The 19,312-nt window shown below is 38.0% G+C and overlaps 1 protein-coding gene across 7 annotated transcripts in view; it reads left to right on the top strand.

The window, feature by feature from the left end:
* ablim1b (actin binding LIM protein 1b) overlaps positions 1 to 19,312 on the top strand; it is a gene marked incomplete at its 5' end in the record, with an annotated part of 80,724 nt that overhangs the window by 31,698 nt on the left and 29,714 nt on the right. For all 7 annotated transcript variants that reach the window (XR_013819218.1, XR_013819219.1, XR_013819220.1 and 4 more), the window contains 3 exons: positions 2,644 to 2,778; positions 15,260 to 15,443; positions 16,180 to 16,289. Coding sequence is in view for 3 of the 7 variants with exons in the window: in XM_079851605.1 (XP_079707731.1) it covers positions 2,644 to 2,778; positions 15,260 to 15,443; positions 16,180 to 16,289 (429 nt within the window). The remainder of the gene's footprint in view (positions 1 to 2,643; positions 2,779 to 15,259; positions 15,444 to 16,179; positions 16,290 to 19,312) is intronic.

Raw genomic sequence — 19,312 nt, forward strand, 5'->3', positions numbered from 1 at the left:
TGAAATGCTGCCTAGTTGAGGTTCAGCCTCATGTTTATTAGTTTGTGCATCTACATGCACATTTATTGCTTTTTAATGAAAGTCAACTAGGGAAATTGCAGCAGGGCTTATATGTAGGAACAGTGCAGCCAATTATCAAAACAATTAAGGTTTCAGGTGTTTAAAACAGTGCCATTTGCTTTGTGAAATGTAGTTAGACTAATGTAGTTAAAATAATGATTTATTTATTATACTCTTAGAGGTTATCAAAATTCTTCCGAATATCTTCTTTTGTGTTCTGCAGAAGAGAGAAAGTCATACTGGTTTGAAACGACATGAGAGTTTTCATTTTTGGATGAACTATACCTTACCCTATTACTTACATTCTAAACATTTATAGCTTTTTATTTTTTCCACTTTTATGTCAGTCAAACAAGGCTTTTTGCACTCATAACTACAGTAATTTAGTTCACTTTTGAAGGAACTCCATGCTGCGTTGTGATTGTGTCTGAAGCAAGTGTGCAACTATTTCAGTCCTGGTCAATGAGGTGTGGAGGTCTTGGATTAAGCCGTTCTCCTCTCGCGTCTTTAGCCCCACGATTTCCAACTATTCCAACTATGCAACTGATCGTGGGGATGAAGGATCATGGCTATGGGACGATGCCCAGGGTTGAAGAGATGCTGGCATGCTATCTCTCCTCTGAGGCTGCATTGTCCCTCAAGGCCCATCAAGCCCTGTAGAACAACGTCATCTTTGGTGGGCAAGGCTTATATGGCAGTGGGTCAGGCGGATACATGCCTGCTCACTATACTCTAGGCACACCAGGCTGACCTGCTTAGGGACCTGGATAAAGATGAGGGGGGCGGGCCCAACGTGAATAAAGAGCTGCAACCTTTTATTTACAGGGAATGGAATAAAAGAATTGTCAAATAAGTGGTATTGCACATATTTATCATTGCACAGTGGGAAGAACATTTAATTGTTCATGGGGTAGATTTAAGGGGGAAGAAACTTTTCTTGTGTCTGGCTTTTCTGGTGCTCAGTGCTCTGTAGCGCCGGCCGGACGGCAACAGTTCAAAATGAAAGTGACTTGGATGTGAGGGGTCCAGACTCCAGAGTGATTTTCTGAGCCCTTTTCCTCACTCTGGATGTATAGTTCTTGGAGAGTGGGCAGGGGAGCACCAATAATCCTCTCAGCAGTCCGAACCATCCTCTGTAGTCTTTTGATGTCTGAGTTTGTAGCTGAGCCAAACCAGATAGTTATGGAAGTGCAGAGGACAGACATAATGACTGCAGAGTTCAACTGCATCAGCAGCACTTGTGGCAGGTTGAACTTCTTCAACTGGTGAAGTAAAACCTCTGCTAGGCCTTTTTTGCAATAGAGCAAATATGATTGTCCCAGGTCCTGATAGATGGTGGTGCCCAGGAACTTGATTGACTCCACTGCTGCAACAGTGCTGTTCATGATGGTGAGTGTGGATAACTGTGGTGTTTCTCCTAAAGTCATCTCCACTATTTTGAGCGTGTTCAGCTCCAGGTTGTTATGACTGCACTGCACCAGACAGCCCGCTGTTCAACCTCCTACCTATATTCTGACTCGTCACCATTGTGTATGAGGCCAATGATGGTAGTGTCATCTTCAAACTTCAGAAGTTTGACAGAAGGGTCTTTGGCAGTGCAGTCGTTCGTGTACAGGGAGAAGAGCAGTGCAGAGAGCACACATCCTGTGGGGTGTGCAGGTGTTGGATGAGAATTTCCCCATTCTCACTAATGGTTGCCTATCTGCCAGAAAGCTGGTGATTCACTGACAAATAGAGCTAGGAACAGAGCTGGGTTAACTTAGTCTGGAGGAGTGCTGGGATGATGTTGTTGAAGGCCGAGGTCCACAAACAGGTCCCTGGTTTGTCCAGATGTTGCAGGATATAATGCAGTCCCATGTTGACTGCATCATCCACTGACCTGTTTGCTCAGTAAGCAAATTGCAGGGGGTCCTGTAATGTCCTTCAGGTAGGCCAAGACCAATCTTTCAAATTACTTCATGACCACAGATGTGAGAGTGACAGGTCTGTAGTCATTTACTCCAGTGTTTTTTTTTTTGGGGGGGGGGGGGGCTGATGGGGATAATGGTGGAGCGTTTGAAGCAGGAAGGGACTTTGTACAGCTCCAGCGATCTGCTGAATATCTGTGAGAAGATGAAGGCCAGCTGGACAGCACAGGTTTTAAGACAGGCTGGTGAGCCACCGTCTGGGCCTGGTGCTATTTACATTTATAATGTATTTATCATTGTTCATGCATTAACTAATGTTAACAAATGAGACCTCATTGTAAAGGGTTAACATGATCTGTGTGTGAGGGAGTTTTGTCAAGAGTAGCATTAGCATTAGCATTTACAGATTTGTTGAATGTTTATGTGAATCCATCACTGGCCAGTTTTCAGTCAAGATCAAATTACTAGTTTTTTTTTTAGTAAAGCTGTAGGTTGTGCCAGGTTTTATTGTATTTTAGTTAGCTATACACCAGTTGTTTATATACTTGCTAATGTGATTTTATTGTTTTGGGTTTGAAACTCATTATATGACATAATACTATCCTCTTTATTAACATAGGCGGCTTCATATAAAAGGGAGGTCTTTGCTAACCTATGTCTCTGTGTTCTTTAACAGTGGCCCATCCTCAGGAACCGCACCATCCACCAGGAAAACTGGTTATCCAGTGCTACAAGTGTGGGGAGCCATGCAAGGGAGAGGTTCTCCGGGTGCAATCCAAGCACTTCCATATAAAATGTTTCACATGCAAAGGTAAGATTTATTTACCACTCAGTGGCATGTTAATCTGTTTAAAAATAATGTGAAATCTTTTGTTGGCTCATTTCTCAAGTCAAGAATGACAGATGAGTATTAGCATCAAATTCCTTTTTAGCTGGAGTATTATTAAGGAAAGTAATGCAATTACATTTAGACATTGCTTCATCCCAGTCAAAAATGTGACCAAAGGATAGATGAACAAAGCTGGCTCTGATAAGGCAGATGGCTGTGGGGTTGAATAAAGAGGAACTCAGAACTTTATTGCCCGATGAATGAAACCAAAGTTAGCCCAAAGCTGTATCACTACCACGGTAATTTGATTAAATGGGCCTCTCACTCTTTATCCAGTCTTCTATGGTCTTCTTTGTTTATACCTGCTTTACTGACATCATTCGGCAGGAATGATGGAAAATCTGTGACTGAACTTCTTGATGAGTCCTTCTCTAAATTATATAGGCAGACGGTGTTGGCAAGAAGTAGATATATTTTGTCACACTTTTTTTTTGGTCTGTTGTGTTTGAAGTACTGACCTTCTTTATTTAGTTCAGTTGTGTTTGGTTCTCTGTCTAAAAGCTTATTTTCATTCTTCGCGCTCTATATGGATTGACCCTCAGGTCGTATAACAGAATGTGAGGTTTATGTGGTGGCGTGTTGCCAGTCTCAAAGAGCAGACAACTCATTTCCTCCTGGAAACCACACAGAGAGCTCAATCACTCAATATGCCTTTGCTCACGTGGAAGACAGCACTCGGTGTACCAATGAAAAACGGTCAATTTCTGCATTCCTGATTAATGTGCAGCACTTCAATATGTGTAACTACTATGTTGATAGATAACTGTCTTCAGCTGTTTGAATGTCATTGCCATGGCAACCATAATATCAGGTGTCTGTGTCTGGCTGTAAAAACATTGTATGAGGGGTCTTGACAGTAATTGTCAGTGCATCCATAAGCTCCTGCAGCTTCGAAAAGCCCTCTGAAGCTGAGGTCTCTCCAGGTTTTCTTCTTTAATCTCACCTGAGCAATTCACTCCACCTGTAGTTCCGCATTAGTCACTAATCGCAGACGGCGCATTAGTCTCCTAAAACAAGGTCTGTGTCCGAAATCGCCCCCTATACCCTTAAATAGGACATTATTTGAGGGGACAGCCATTTGTAGTGGTGTCTGAAACCATAGTGGGCATCATCAAGTGCACTCATTCAATCCCATAATGCACCGTAATAACGAGTGTAAAACTGATGTACACTCAACAGCTAGAAAATACCCATAATACAATGTGACAGTCGTGCTGAATGAATTCACTCATTTTCATTCACTCTTTCTAGTAGACTATATTAATGGCGTAATGTAGGAAATAGTGAATGAGGGTATAGTGGGCGATTTCGAACACAGCTGAGGTCTTTCTTTCTTTCTTTCTTTTTCAATTACTCTAAATTAGCTTTTAAGGATAATTTAGCTTTTATTTTAAGAACAAATCAGTGATTTAGACAGAGTAATCTCTCAGTCTTTTACATTCTCTTGAGTACTTTGTGAGTTCAGCGCCGCAGTGAAATATGATGGGCATATGAGAAGAGACTTACATCATTGCTATAGCAACCAAAGCAGAGACATTGGATATTGGTGACCCTGTCTGAACAAACAGATCAGATTTCCTCACTTGTAAAATGACAGTGCAGACATTAAGTCCTAGAGATTGGATTTAAAAAAAAAAAAAAATCTGATTTGTATGCATTTTCTATGCAAGTATATGAAACATCACAGAATTAATTTAAAAGCACAGATGGACAGATGGAATAAAAAAGGAGCCCAGTGTTAGTTCACACCAACATCTGTCACATGGTATTTCACTTGTATGGTATTATTTGAAGTACAATGGGAGGTCTAAAATCTGTGATTGAAAATATGGGATTCAGAATCTCATTTAAACCTAATTTTGTAGATAGAAAAGTTGGGGGACTTGGGACTTGGATAAATGTTAACAAAGACACTTGTGTAAAATGAATAAGAAATTCGATTCTGCACTATTTTTAGGTCACTAATCAAATTCGTGATAACGATCAGGTGACTCTGCTTGTGCGGTCAGATGTTCTTGCTTTTAAACTCAAGATTCTCAAATCATGCTGGAGAACACGATCATCCGATTTTACACTTGTGGAGTTCAAGCAGCTCGAGTGCTTGTTTTATTCAACTTTTCACTCAAACTGACGCTAATACAGTAGACTAATTTGCCATACCAATAAATGTTTTTGCAGTAAAATGCAAAAAAGAAACATTTTCACAAATGGTCTCAGACTTTTGGGCACCACTGTACATTTTGAGTACCATGTGAATATCATGCCATATGACTACTGTAATCATTCATTACCATAGTGTCATCACATCATTTTCAAGTTTTCCTGAATGGATAATGAGTTGTATTAATCCCTAGATCTTTCCTAGATTGTCAAACATAGAACAAGACAAGACTTAAACACATTTACACTGTAACACTTCTACAGAATTTATTAACGATAATCTCATCCTGTCCTACATTTTTAAGATTCAATGTTAATATTAGTTAATGCACTGTGAGCTAACATGAACAAAGGATAATAAATACTGAAAAATATATTTCTCATTGTTAGATTATGTTAGTCAATAGATTAACAGTAATACTTTCTATATTAGTCTTTACTAGCAATGTAGTTCTTAAAAACAGAAGAGGGCAGCACGAGGGCTCAGGTTAAGCAGGCCAGTGACTTGTTGTCATTAGATTATGGATTCCACTTACAAGGAATCCATAATCTAATGGATCTCCTGTCTTTCTAGTGAATCATATCCATTCCTGGAAAGCAAGATTCAGACTGTTGCATAAAGTTATTTTCTCTGTGGATACCTGGCAGGAGTACGTCTGCTGGGGTGACCTGCCAAAACCTGAACTTTGACAAGAGAAGATGCAGTGGCTTTACTGCTCGGTTGTAAGCTAATGAGCCTTGCTTTGCTCTATTAGTTTCATTTGTTCACTCTAAGCAGGCTCACTTAAACCATTACAGTGAGCATGTGCAGTCAACATATACTGCTCCGCTCCCCCCTTTCTCTACGGTGATCACTTAATATTCCTGTCCATGTCTCGCACCGTCTTACATTCTCCCTCCCTCTCCTTCTCTCGCTCTGTGTGTGAATGCTGTGTCAGTCAGAGAGCCTGTGTGTGCTATTTCAGGCATAGTCTCCAGGAGCTGTTAAAGCGCTGCAATGCTGGAAATAGCTCTGCTGATCCCCATTGGGAGGATAAGACGGCAGAGGAGGGGTCCACACACACCTCTTTAGAGACCGCCAGTCTGTCTGTGAACATGTGTGCTTGTGTGTGTGCCAGTCACTCCGCAGCTGTGGGTTTGCATTAATGAGGAGTGGCAGACGCCCCTCAGGGGTCAAGGGTTACGTGCCTAAACATGTCATTTCAGGATGTCATTCTCACAGCCGAGAAGATGATGTCACTGGCTGACCTCAATGCAACAGATTTGATTTGTGCATTTGAGCATTTTATTTATATGCTTTGATGAAGTTACTGCTGTTTTTATTGCTCTCGGTTTATGAGTTTTTCTGTGAGAACCAGATCATGTGAAATTGTTCCTATTGAATTGGAGGAAAGTGAATCACTAATTCCTTGGATGCAGTTAAGTAAGCAGAATTTAAAGTCTAACGCTAAAGGAAATTTTTAGATTCATCAATAAAAGTCTAAGTCTAAAAGTCTAATATCACACTATTTCAAATAGTATTTTTTTTCTATGTATTTGTAGTATTTAAAGAATAAGATGCAATTTTTTTATTTTTTATTTAAGAATGATAACTATATTAGCGTTTACAGAGGACCATATCATTCTGCTTATTATAAGCGCTCGCTACAGTTTGACATCTGCCACTTTAAATGCTTGAGTTCTTTAAAGCAAGAAGGATTCTGATTGGCTGTCAGTGTTTTTATCATTAATCTGCTTGGGGGAAAAAATGTTCTGAAAGTGATTCCAATGATAACGCTTCTCTGTGCCATTATAGTTGTGGTGTGGACTCTGCTATTCTTTTAGGCTATATTTAGAACAATTTTTAGAACTAGATCTTTATTGTTATAGTTATTAGTGTGAATAGGCCTTTACATCATCGTTTACATTTCTGGGGTTGGTAAGATTTTTAATTGTCTCATGATCATCAAGGCTGCATTTGTTTGATTACAAATACTGTTGAACAGTAATATTGTGAAATATTATTACAATTGAATTTATGCCTGTGATGTTCAGCACCTATTACTCCAGCGTTCAGTCACATGAACCTTTAGAAATCATTCTCAAAAAGAGGATTTAGACTTTACAGATCAAATATTTTTGACTTTTTACTGAAAGAATATGCACTATATAAAATAACAAAATGTAACATTTTAGCTTCAGACACATAGACTTCCAGTGTAAGTGCATAGCTGTCAACAGGTTTTTGTTGTTTTTACAAACTAAGAGTTGAGTTCATTTGTATTATAGCTTTAAGAGTTTAACAGATTATGTTTTAGCAACAGGAAGAGCAAGGTTCAGGTCATCCTCAGTCTAAAGAGTAAGGTGAATATTTAGAAATCTGTTTTGTGTGTATCTGTGTGTGGTAAGTGCTAATGAAATTCTTTGTTTAGACAAAGGTGGAGCCAGAGAAGTTCAGGCAGTCCTTACTAAAATAGTGTGGAGAGGATTTTTCTGGCACCTGTCACTGTCAGAGACACACATTACCAACCACCCAGACTCATACACACAAATACTCCTTCCGCTCCTTCTCCTATTTACCAAACAGTTGTCATGTGTAAAACAACCTCTCTAGTTTATGCAACCGTGCACACACACACACACACACCCTCGGCACATCTCCCACCCAATCTTTCTCTGTCAGTCTCTGAAGTGGACACTCATAAAAGCCATTATAACTCATAACACAGTACGTCATCATGAAAGCAACAAATAATTTGCAGCTCTCTCTAAACCCAGCATTAAGTCAGCAAGTTGCCTCGGATACAAAACACAAAGTATTATGCTGTGACGTGTGCCTGAAACTAGTCCTGTATTGTCAGACCGAACCCTGTAATACTGTGGCTTCACGCATGCAGCTGGGACAGGGACCAACCATCAGTCCAACCAGAGGTCATCCTAGAAATTCTTTTAGAAAATAGGCTGTTCTGTTTGAAAATGAGTGATTTAGCATAAGTTTCATTCCCAGAGGCGATTTATTTTGTTTGTTTTTTTGCAAAAACTATGAGCTATGAGTTTTATCTGGCTATCAAATGTCTGAAATGTTGTTACATTAACATTGTAGAGATATTTCAAGATTCAGGTTGCTTTATTGGCATTGTAAAAAGGATCATCGCAGGGTGGTCTTGAGATCATCGGGGAGGCTAAACCCCCCAATTTTATAAAAAGTTGACATTTTTCTAGCTGTCATGAATTTTTCATACTGTCCGGTGCACTTTATTAAATTTGCTGTGCACTGCCATGCAAACTATATGAGTCACCCTTACAGTACCTCATGGGAAATTGATCTGAAACATATGTGTTTAAGGGTTTCAATTATTTCAGCATACAGTACCACCTGCATTCCTTGCTGAGGTCAGACTCAGAATTCTAGTCCCAGGCGAATCATACATTAGTGTTATGTAGACTCAGCGGTCATTTTAACGATCTCTGCATTTTATTTTGCAGCTTTGCTCAATGTACATACACGGCTCAACACAGGAGGCATGAATGATGTCCTGCCATTAGGATCCGCTCACTCTGTCAATACAGAAAGTCACGCCATGTCTCCAATTAGGACGGCTCAGCAATATAAGTGAATAAATGAGTGCAACTTATCGATGTTTATGATCTCCATATAGCTCAATGGAGTTTGCTAAAGGGATAGTTCATCAAAAATGAACACTCTGTCATCATTTACTCCAAACCCATATGACTTTGAAATTTTGTAAAAAAAAAAAAAAAAAAAAAATAAATAAATAAAGAACTCTTTGTTTCTCCATGCAATTACACAGAATGTGGAGTGGAGCTTCAAAAAATTGCAAAGGCACCAAAAACATAATAAAACTGATCAGTATGATCTTCATAAGCCATTAGTATTCATACAAAATTTGTGTGAGTAAACCTATTTTTATTCAGTGATAATTAACCTCTGCAACCAGATCATTAAAGTCAGCATGAAACAGAAGTTGCGATTATCTCTTTTTTATCCTATTGTGGCATATACTGTATATCATAGTAAATCAGTGTGGAAAAAAATGTAGCGCGGGAGTTGAGAATTGGGAATTGATTAGATAATTGGATCATTATGGTTTGCTATTGGTGTAACCTCATGTGAGTGACAGGTTGTCCTGCTCTCGCACCAGTAATCACATCATCAGAGAAGAGAAGAGATGTTGCTGCAGGAGGCAGGGGAATTAAAAAAATATAATAATAATGATGTGCACAAATAAATCATTTATAATAAATACTGCAAATTTTATTTAAAAAAAAAATCTGGACTGGATCTGTCCAATTTATAAATAAATGTTTCAGACTGTTTTGTGAACCGGATCAACCTATTAATTGAAAAGATACTTACAAATCATGCATTGTTACTTGTTTAATGAATGCAGTTTTTGTCTGAACTATTCTTTTAACTCTCTCCCTCATATTCAGTATTCTGGTAATGAGGCTGGACATGCCTGGTGTACAATATGATAACCTTTCTTTTTCATAACAATGTTGGTAGTTTCACATTCAGACTCATGCCAAGTGGCCTTTCATGCTGCCAGGGTTCTTGTTTGGGAATCATTTTATCTGCTCCACTGGCTGATCTCAGACAGAGGGATTAAGTGCGTAAAAATGAAGTATAAAACTACATCATAGTAAAAAAGATGAGAAAAGACTCAACAGAGAAAGTGATGACTGTGTTTCCCTGTACATCCCACTGCTGCTATATTTCAGGGAGAGATGTCTCTCTCTGTGCAGGAGAAACTAGAAGAAGTCTCAAACAAAGTGTAGAGGAAACCCATGCTGAAAGGCCGCTATCCATTAAAGTGCAGGGAGAAAGCAGCATGCTGGGAAACTCATTAAAATATAGATGAAGTCTGTGAAAGCTTGTTTGATGTCTGCATATACTGTATGGGAAACCCAGGGCTTTCTGCGCTTCTGCAGTCTGTACACATTGCAACTTGGCTCTTGTTGTCGAATTATCTGGACTGACATGAAGTAGAATCTGAACTGAAAAAAAAGTCACATTTGAACTGAATCAAATGTCCCTGCTCCTCTGAAATCTTTTCATTAGTTAATGAATAGTTTTTTTTTTTTTTTCGGTTTCCATTCATACGGAGGTAGTAAGACAGAGTGTGTGGATGGAGGAGTTGGCTCAGTGATTGAGAGTGTGGATGGATGTTTGTGATGAAGAAGGATCTGACAGAAATTCAAAAGCGTCATTACACTTGCGTCATTGTTCATCACTTGCAAACCCTCACACACACAGTTGAATTCCCAGTCACTCCAGCCCCTGTAAATACTCCTAGCCAAGATGTACTCGCTGGATTAAATCCAATACGTTGTGAACACTAACAGGTGATTTTCTTTATTTTTATTTTTTTCAAAATCAGGTTAAAGGAGAACTCCGGTCAATTTTAACATTGAGCTCATTTTTTTGTAAATTTGGAGTGCTGTCAGTACAGAGAACAACGACAAAAATCGGTGTTGCCTACACCGTGTTATCCTCTTTTTAAAATTTGCACCCTGTTGACTTCAATGGGGCAAGTTTTAAACCTGCTTTTAGCCTCTTAACATCCTTGATGTGTCAGTACAAGTGCCCAGCCATGTGAGTGATTCCTTCAGAGTGAACACGGTGAATCTGACTGCAGTAGATGTGAAAGATATGAATAAAAGTGATGTTAATTCAGCCAGCGCTCATACCTGTATTTACATCCTGTTTTCGGTCGAAGTCCAAAGTAGTCGATTGTCGAGTTCACGCGCATAGGTTTAGTTACCTATGATCACGCGCGTGATCTCGACAATCGCGTGAACTGCAGAATATACTGCAGTCAGATTCACCGTGTTCACTCTGAAGGAATCACTCACATGGCTGGGCACTTGTAATGACACATCAAGGATGTTAAGAGGCTAAAAGCAGGTTTAAAACTTGCCCCATTGAAGTCAACAGGGTGCAAATTTTAAAAAGAGGATAACAAGTGTAGGCAACACCGATTTCTGTCGTTGTTCTCTGTATTGACAGCACTCCAAATTTACAAAAAAATGAGCTCAATGTTAAAATTGACCGGAGTTCTCCTTTAAGGTTAGGGTGTAGGGTAAGTTTAGGGGACAGTATTAGTTGTAGCATTGTGTTGGCAATCAGGACTGTGATTGACATCAATAATGAAATGTTTTGAATTAGCTGCGGGGCGGAGTTTGCACTCAACTGGTTTAGGGGGGAATCACACGTCCAAGTGTATTGGATTTAATCCAATATGTCATTGCACTACAGGCTGCAGTGAGGACAGTCTTGATGAAGCAGATATACAGGACAAGCCATTTCACTGGTACTAGTTTTGACCAGTTTTGTGTTGTGAGCCAGCTGCTCAGGTGCCCCAGTGCCCTTTTACTTTTTCAATTAAATATTTTCTTAACAAAGTTGTGTTATTCCATCTTTAGACCATGCTGCAACTATGAAAAAAACAACAATCTATTATAATCTAGTCAAAATTGTTACAGTTCCATTGAGACTTTGTTTTCTGTTTTCACGTCTCTCTGCCTGAGTTAGTACATTCATTTGTCACCATGGTTACTCATTTGATTAGTCATTGGTTTCAGCTGTTGGCTATTAGTTCTCTTTGTTTTCTCCCAGTATAAATCTATCTGTGTTTTAGGCATAAATTATACTTCGTTTTTTCACAGTCCAACGCACAGCCTTCTTTTAACTTACACAGGCGTTCGACGCATGCGCACTTTTGAGCAATCGCTCGCCACGAGTTACAACCACTGATCTATATAGAATGTCATTATATAGATCAGTGGTTACAACCCATGCAAATATCTTTGTATTCTTTCATGCTAGAGTTGTACAAATGAGGGTACTTTCTAACCTCTTCGCACAATCTCTCGTCCATGTAGGCCTCCTTTGTCACTGTAGCTTGCATGCGTTCCGGTCTGTTCCGTTTATGCAGTTTTTCTTTGACTACCTTGTGAATCGACGCGCCCAGGGTACTTCGATTCCAAAGGCCAAGTGGCCTTTCATGCTGCCAGGGTTCTTGTTTGGGAATCATTTTATCTGCTCCACTGGCTGATCTCACAGAGGGATTAAGTGTGTAAAAATGAAGTATAAAACTACATCATAGTAAAAAAGATGAGAAAAGACTCAACAGAGAAAGTGATGACTATTTTTCCCTATACGTTTCATATTTCAGGGAGAGACGTCTCTCTGAAAAACTAGAAGAAGTCTCAAACAAAGTGTAGAGGAAACCCATGCTGAAAGGCCGCTATCCACTAAAGTGCAGGGAGGAAAGAAGCATGCTGGGAAACTAATTAAAATATAGATGTCTGTGAAAGCTTGTTTGATGTCTGCATATACTGTATGGGAAACCCAGGGCTTTCTGCGCTTCTGCAGTCTGTACACATTGCAACTTGGCTTTGTTTCTGAGGCTTTTTTTGTCGAATTATCTGGACTGAAAAAAGTCACTAATTACTAAACTAATTACTAATTACTGCTAATTACTAATTAAAACTGCAAAAAAATTAAATGTGCATGTGCGACCTGCGCATACAAAGTATGCTCGTTTACAAAAATCCGGCGGTGAGCGTGTACTACGCGTGTAGTACTCTTTGATAGTCTTATGCTGTTGGTTGTCATTAATGCTAACACTGAGTTTGGTTAGGTGTGTCTTCCATTAATAAAGTATTTTAATATTAATCTTCTTCATTGTGCTCTTTCACACACCACGTTTAGCAAAGCATGACAAAAATAATCGAATAATCAGCTTTTTTCTAGAATTTTACTGTTCTAGTTTTGGTGTGGTCTTAAGATCCCAGCTAACGAAAAAAAAATTAAGAATGTTTTTCTAACGTTCTCATTAAGTTATAAAAACGTTATTTCTGAATCTTCTCTGAACAGTTCTTTTAAGTTTTAAAAACGTTTTTTTTTTTTTTCTTGGTTATGTGAACATTCCCTTTTATCATTTTGCAAACATGCAAACGTTACTTTTGAATGTTCTCTGAACAGTCTTAAACAAATAGTACCATTTAAAAAAAACTGAAACGTTTCAGAAAATGTTTTTGTGCTAACTTTTGAGAAAACGTTTGTTCAGAACTTTGCTAGAACCTTAGCTAAAGTTTTGAGGACGTCCCCTGTTAGATGGGATAGGACAACACAACTTGAAAATATATGATTGCAGATGGCCCAGGATAGTGGCAGTTGTTGTGTCCCTGTGGTCTGTAGTTACAAGATGTGCGTTGATCAACATTAATGGGTGTGACATTTTCTAAACTGGCATCCTGGCATTCTGTACCCTGTCAGTGAAGGTTACCCAAATGCCAGACACAGTTTGGGCACTGGCTCTCTCTCTCTCTACTGCTAATCACTACTGTCGCCACAGCCACCTGCTTTTCCCATTTGCCTGTCTGAATGGACCTAATCTTCCCAAACCAGAAGACAGATTCAGTGAAGCAAAAGATGTGTTCTATAACAAATGTGGAGATGGGAGTATAAATAACATTTTCGAAAAAATGTTTAAACAAAATGACAATTTTAAGTCAGTTTATTAATTTGGCAAAGACGGGAATGAATCTACTGAGCTATGTTATCAGTCGTGCTGTATTTGTCTAGAGATGTATACATATGTACTATTATGTGTTCAATTGTTTTTTATTCCTGCAGATGATATTTCTAGTTCTAAAGGTCACGCATTCATAAAGTTCATGAAACTGGGAGGTATAATGATCCAGAAGGTTGCTCTCATGCGCTTTAATGAAAAGATAATAATTAATTAAATCATAAAAATATAAATTAAAATAATTTTTTACCTGCAAGTCATCATTAACTGACATCAGAGAACTGTGAACAGGCGAATGTGGTGTTAAATTATTAAATAATATCAAGGGGTACTTTAAATAAATATTTTAGCACACTTGTGTCAAACACATTAAGCAGTGGTGTGTGAATGTGGTCTGCAACATATGATGTTTCTTCTCCTTTTGCCCATAATTTCCATATGTACACTGCATAAAATGGTGAAAAATTGTGGCCCTTATAGTTTTACTGGTCGGAATGTTGGTGGATAGACAGATAGAGAGAGAAAGAAGGACGGAGAGGAAGTGAGAGAAAAGAGGGCTTGTTGAGAAGGGGGTATCGTGTGACGCTAAACAAGCTGTTAAATATCAGTCCCGCCTGCCAAGGAGCTTTCAGACAGATCTGGCATGTGTGACACTTGCCAAGATGACACAGACCTAACACACCTATTCATGCAGACCTATATAAAGTGTCTGAACTTGTGCCAGAGTCTTGAAATCATCTTGAAAGCTCAGGAAATCTTCAGCGAACCAAACTCTCTCTTTATACGACACACTGGCCAAGATAGGCATAAGCCCCCTGACCTTGTGTTTGCTGGAAGCCAAGATGTCTAAATCTCTGTGCAAAAGAGACGCACTAGTGTAACACAACTACTGGGTTGTGTTTCAACACTCAATGAGAGCCAAACTAAGTGTCATTTATTTCGAATGTCTGTTTCAACAGTGTTTGACTCAAGAAAGTATGTGATTTTGGACGCAGCCAATCTCAGACAGATTGGTGTATGACCAGTACCACGGTGAAGTACCGCGAGAGCGATTCGAAAACACACAGTGCTTTCTAATCGCTCTGGCGATATTTTGATGTCACACACCATTTGGTCTGCGCTAACACGCTTTTTGCTTTTTAAACCGTCCGGAAGAATGAAATAACTCAGAAAAATAACCACTTTTCCCTTAATAATAAACATAATGAGTAGGGCTGTTAAACGATTAATCGCGATTAATCGCATCCAAAATAAAAGTTTGTTTTTACATAATACATGTGTGTGTACGGTGTATAATTATTTTCTATATATAAATACGCACACATGCATGTATACATTTAAGAAATATTTGCATGTATATACTGTGTATATATATTTATATTATATATAATATATATTATATATAAATATTTTATATATAAATAACACATTTTCTTAAATATATATATGCATGTGTGTGTATTTATATATAGAAAATAATTATACTCCGTACACAGACATAAATTATGTAAAAACAAACTTTTATTTTGGATGCGATTAATCGCGATTAATTGTTTAATAGCCCTAATAATGAGTGTTATTATTTCATTCATTGACGACCTGTACATCTGTTAACATCTCAAAAAATGTGTTTGTTGGGTTTTATGACCCTTTAAACGATATATTCTAATTTCCGATTTCTCTGTTTTTGTATTTACATTCAGTGTGCGGTTGTGACCTGGCTCAAGGTGGTTTCTTCATGAAGAACGGGGAGTATCTATGCACACTGGACTACCAGAGGCTTCATGGCACTCGCTGTAATGGCTGTGGAGACTTTGTTGAAGGAGAGGTGGTCACTGCTCTCGGGAAGACCTACCACCCCACATGTTTTGTTTGCACTGTTTGCAAGTAAGAGTTACCTGAAAGCAGGCTCGTTTCAGGCCCTATGTTAAAAGATGTATCATTTATTTGTTTGTGATGGTAATGACTTCACCATCACACAAAGAAGTTTTTTACATTACAAATGTGTTTACTATAGAAGCTTGTTTCCTCCACAGAATAAAAAATAAAAAAGGTAATTGCGACTTTTTATCTCAGAATTGTGTGATATAAAGTTGCAATTGTGTGTTTTAAAGTCAGAATTGTGAGATAGAAACTCCCAATTGCGAGAAATAAACTCGTAATTCGGACTTTTTTTCTCAGAATTGCATGTTTATATCTCGCAATTCTGACTTTATAACACGCAAATGGGAGATATAAAGTCAGAATTGCATGATAAAAAGTCGCAATTGCGTGTTACAAATAAACTCTGCAAGAAATTCTGAATTGCGAGTTTTTTTCTCGCAATTGTGAGTTTTTATCTTGCAATTGTGAGTTTATATCTCGCAGTTCTGACTTTATAACACACAATTGCAACTTTATATCACACAATTCTGAGATATAAAGTCAGAATTGCGTGATATAAAGTCGCAATTGTGAGATAAAATGTTTTATTCTGTGGCGGAAACAAGCTTCCATAGTTTACTGTTACTTTTGATCAATTGAATGATTTGTTGCTAAATAAAATGAATTTCTTTAAAAAAAAAAACTTTTGAATGGTAGTGTATACCTAAATGTCATCTTCTCACCTATCTTCTGTTGCCAGACGGCCGTTTCCCGCTGGTGATCGAGTCACGTTTAATGGAAAAGACTGTCTCTGCCAGCACTGCGTCCAGCCAGTGTCTCCAACTCCCAAAGACATCAGCACATCTAGCAGTGAGTTTGCTCTCCCACACACGTGTGTTTGTGCTTAATGGTTATGATTTAGTGTCCTACTCAGATTTCAGCTTGCCACAATCATCCCCCATTTATAGATGTGTTAGATTGTGTAGTGTATGCATGTGTTGACAGGTCTTATACCCCCCAGGATTCAAGGTCATAGCCATCTGGAAGCTCACTGTCTTTCCATCCCACCAGAAGCTAAATGCCTTGGTTTTTTCTGCATCTAAATCCACTATTTAGAAAACCAGGAACCATGCTGTGAAGCATTTTGGAAAAACTGAAGTCAAAATTCGGTTACACTTTATTTTAAGGTGTCATTGTTACAGTGTAATTATACATTTAAGTACTGAGTAATATTAATTAACAACATGTACTTACTATAGGGTTAGGGTAGGATTAGGATTTGGTTAAGGGTTAGTTGTATGCAATTATGCATAATTTACTGTTATTACTATGGTAAGTACATGTAACATATGTAACAAGGACACTGTAAAATAAAGTTACAAAGACTATTACAAAGAAAAAAAAAAGTAGGGTGGGGTCTTGGTTCAATCTATCGGTTGTTGATTGGATGGAGGCAGATCTAAAGGTGAACTTGCAGTCCATTGTAAGAAAGGGGCGGGGTTTATGCTGATGAAATGAGAGAAGTCTGTCTTTTAGCTATGATATAAACAATGGTGTCAAAACAATTTTTTAAAAATAAAACATGCATGGATGAATTTTTCACAATCAGTTCTAGTATAAAAATTATAGGGTAATTTACCAGATCGGGTACATTTCCATTTCATGCTGAGTTTATCGAAACATGATGTATTTTCCAATGAATTAATTGGAAATAAAAGTAGGATACATAGTTATTCTACAATTTTAACATTACAATTTTAAGATTTGATGCTTCAAATGGCATAAAAACAGAATACATTAGAAACTGCATTGCAACGGCTTGGCAACAAGCAACAACCTGGCAACTTAGCAGAAACGTTCTATAGACCGTATGCGCCGTTTTTGCGGTAGCTTTGTATATTTCTATGGCATCGCTGTCGAAGAGTAATTAGCTAGTAAAAAGAAGGGTTTACTTACTTATTGTAGAGTTACTTATTGTAAGTTATCCGGGGCATTGTAATGTTTGAATCGGATGTCATAAATGTCAGTATTCCAGGAGAGCTGTTATCATTCATTAATCCATAAGATCTTAGCTTCATTCTGTGAAAATACAAACAGGAAGAAAGAACACATTGAGAAAGTGTTGAAAAGGGGCGGAGCTACATAAGGTCTGTAATCCACTCAAAATACATTGGAAACCACATAGCAACACCCTAATAGCCACCACAAATATGTGTGCTCTACATTTTCAACCACATAGGAATGCCCTGGCAACCATCCACAGCGCCCTAGCACTATGATGGCTTTTACACAGGCAAATATTTATTCTGAAATAGCGTTTCAATAAGATTCCCTGCTTCTTTTCAGACTCGTCTAGGGTTACTTGAGTTGACAGGTGACCCATTCCTGTGCTGTCAACCAGGGAAAAGCTGATCTCCTTATATATGTTTCTCTCTTTGATTTCTCTCTCTCTTTTATCTCACTTAGAGGAAGTTCTTCATCCTCTTCCGGTAGATTAGGGGTCCTCTTGGTGTAATTTAAGCTCCGGGGCCCCCGGAGTGAAGCAGACAAGCGCAGAGAATGAGGGAGGCTCAGAGCCAATGAAAAGCTCAGAGCGCTGCTGTGCCTCCTGGTTGACCCATTCTCTCTCACTCACATTCTCTGACCTTCCGCATCCTGACACATTCTAGACTGATGGATACTGACAGATTTGACAGAATGTGCCGATTTCCTGAGGCTCGGGGTTTCCTTATTATAGTAAATGTCTCTAGTAGTCATTAGATTCAAATTGTCATAATGCAGGGAATCATTGTTATGTAACCATAACAATCAGGTGATGGACAATTACAGAAGCAATTTAGCAATGAATAGCTGCTGTGTTGCAGAGGAGCGAATTGATGTAATTGTAAGCATTGCATCATGGGATTGGGTTGATTGAGAAAACATTTTGTAGACTTTTTTTGCTTCGCTGGGTGCCTTTCAAAAGTTTGAGATGTAATACTTCTATTCAAGGACACATTCATTTGATCAAAAGTGACAGTACATAATGACATGTTTTAAGATTTATGTCAATCTTTATGTTTTAAAAAATGTATCCACATATTAAGCAGCACAACTGTTTTCAACATTGATAATAATAACAAATGTAAATCAGCATATTAGAAAAAGTAATGGTTGCTGAAAATTCAGCTTTGCCATCATGGGAATATTTTCAGAAAATTACAGTTATTTTAGTTATTTTTATTTGTTGTATTATTTTACAATTTTGCTGATATTATTGTATTTTTATAAAAGACTTTCAAAAACATTAAAAACTCTTACCAACCATATATACATATTATACTGTATATACAAATATATGGGTGCAACAATATTGAAATAGCAGATAACCAAAAACAGTTTATATTAAAAATGATATAGTACTTTGTCTAAATAAATTAAAGCCAAAACACTAAAAAGTAAAATGTATTGTTTTATTTATTGTAAGTGAATTTAGACATCACAACAATGTACAGTATGGAAAACTAATGTTAATTTTGATTTGATGTTAAATTATTAGTGTTTCTGAAGAGCAACTGTAAGCATGCATGATGCACCAATCTGGTATTTTAAAATATTAATCAGATAATAGTCATAATCATGCATTTTATTTGTTTTATTCACATGCTCATGATCTTCCCATGTGTCAGTGCACTTCCTCTTTCTGTCTTTCTTTCACTCTTTCTCAGTTATCTTTCTGTTCCACCCCTGTATGTACACGCATCTGTACACACACATAAGAAGACTGCTGAATATCTCTTTGTGCCATGCTCGGCTGATTATTTGTCATTCACGAGCCCCAGGAAATGATTTAAGGCTGATGAAAGTCTTTAGCCAGGATAAGTGTTTTGTTTTTTGCAAGGCGCTGTTTGTTC

This window comes from Squalius cephalus (assembly GCF_949319135.1).
Source record: "Squalius cephalus genome assembly, chromosome: 19".
Lineage (NCBI taxonomy): Eukaryota > Metazoa > Chordata > Actinopteri > Cypriniformes > Leuciscidae > Squalius > Squalius cephalus.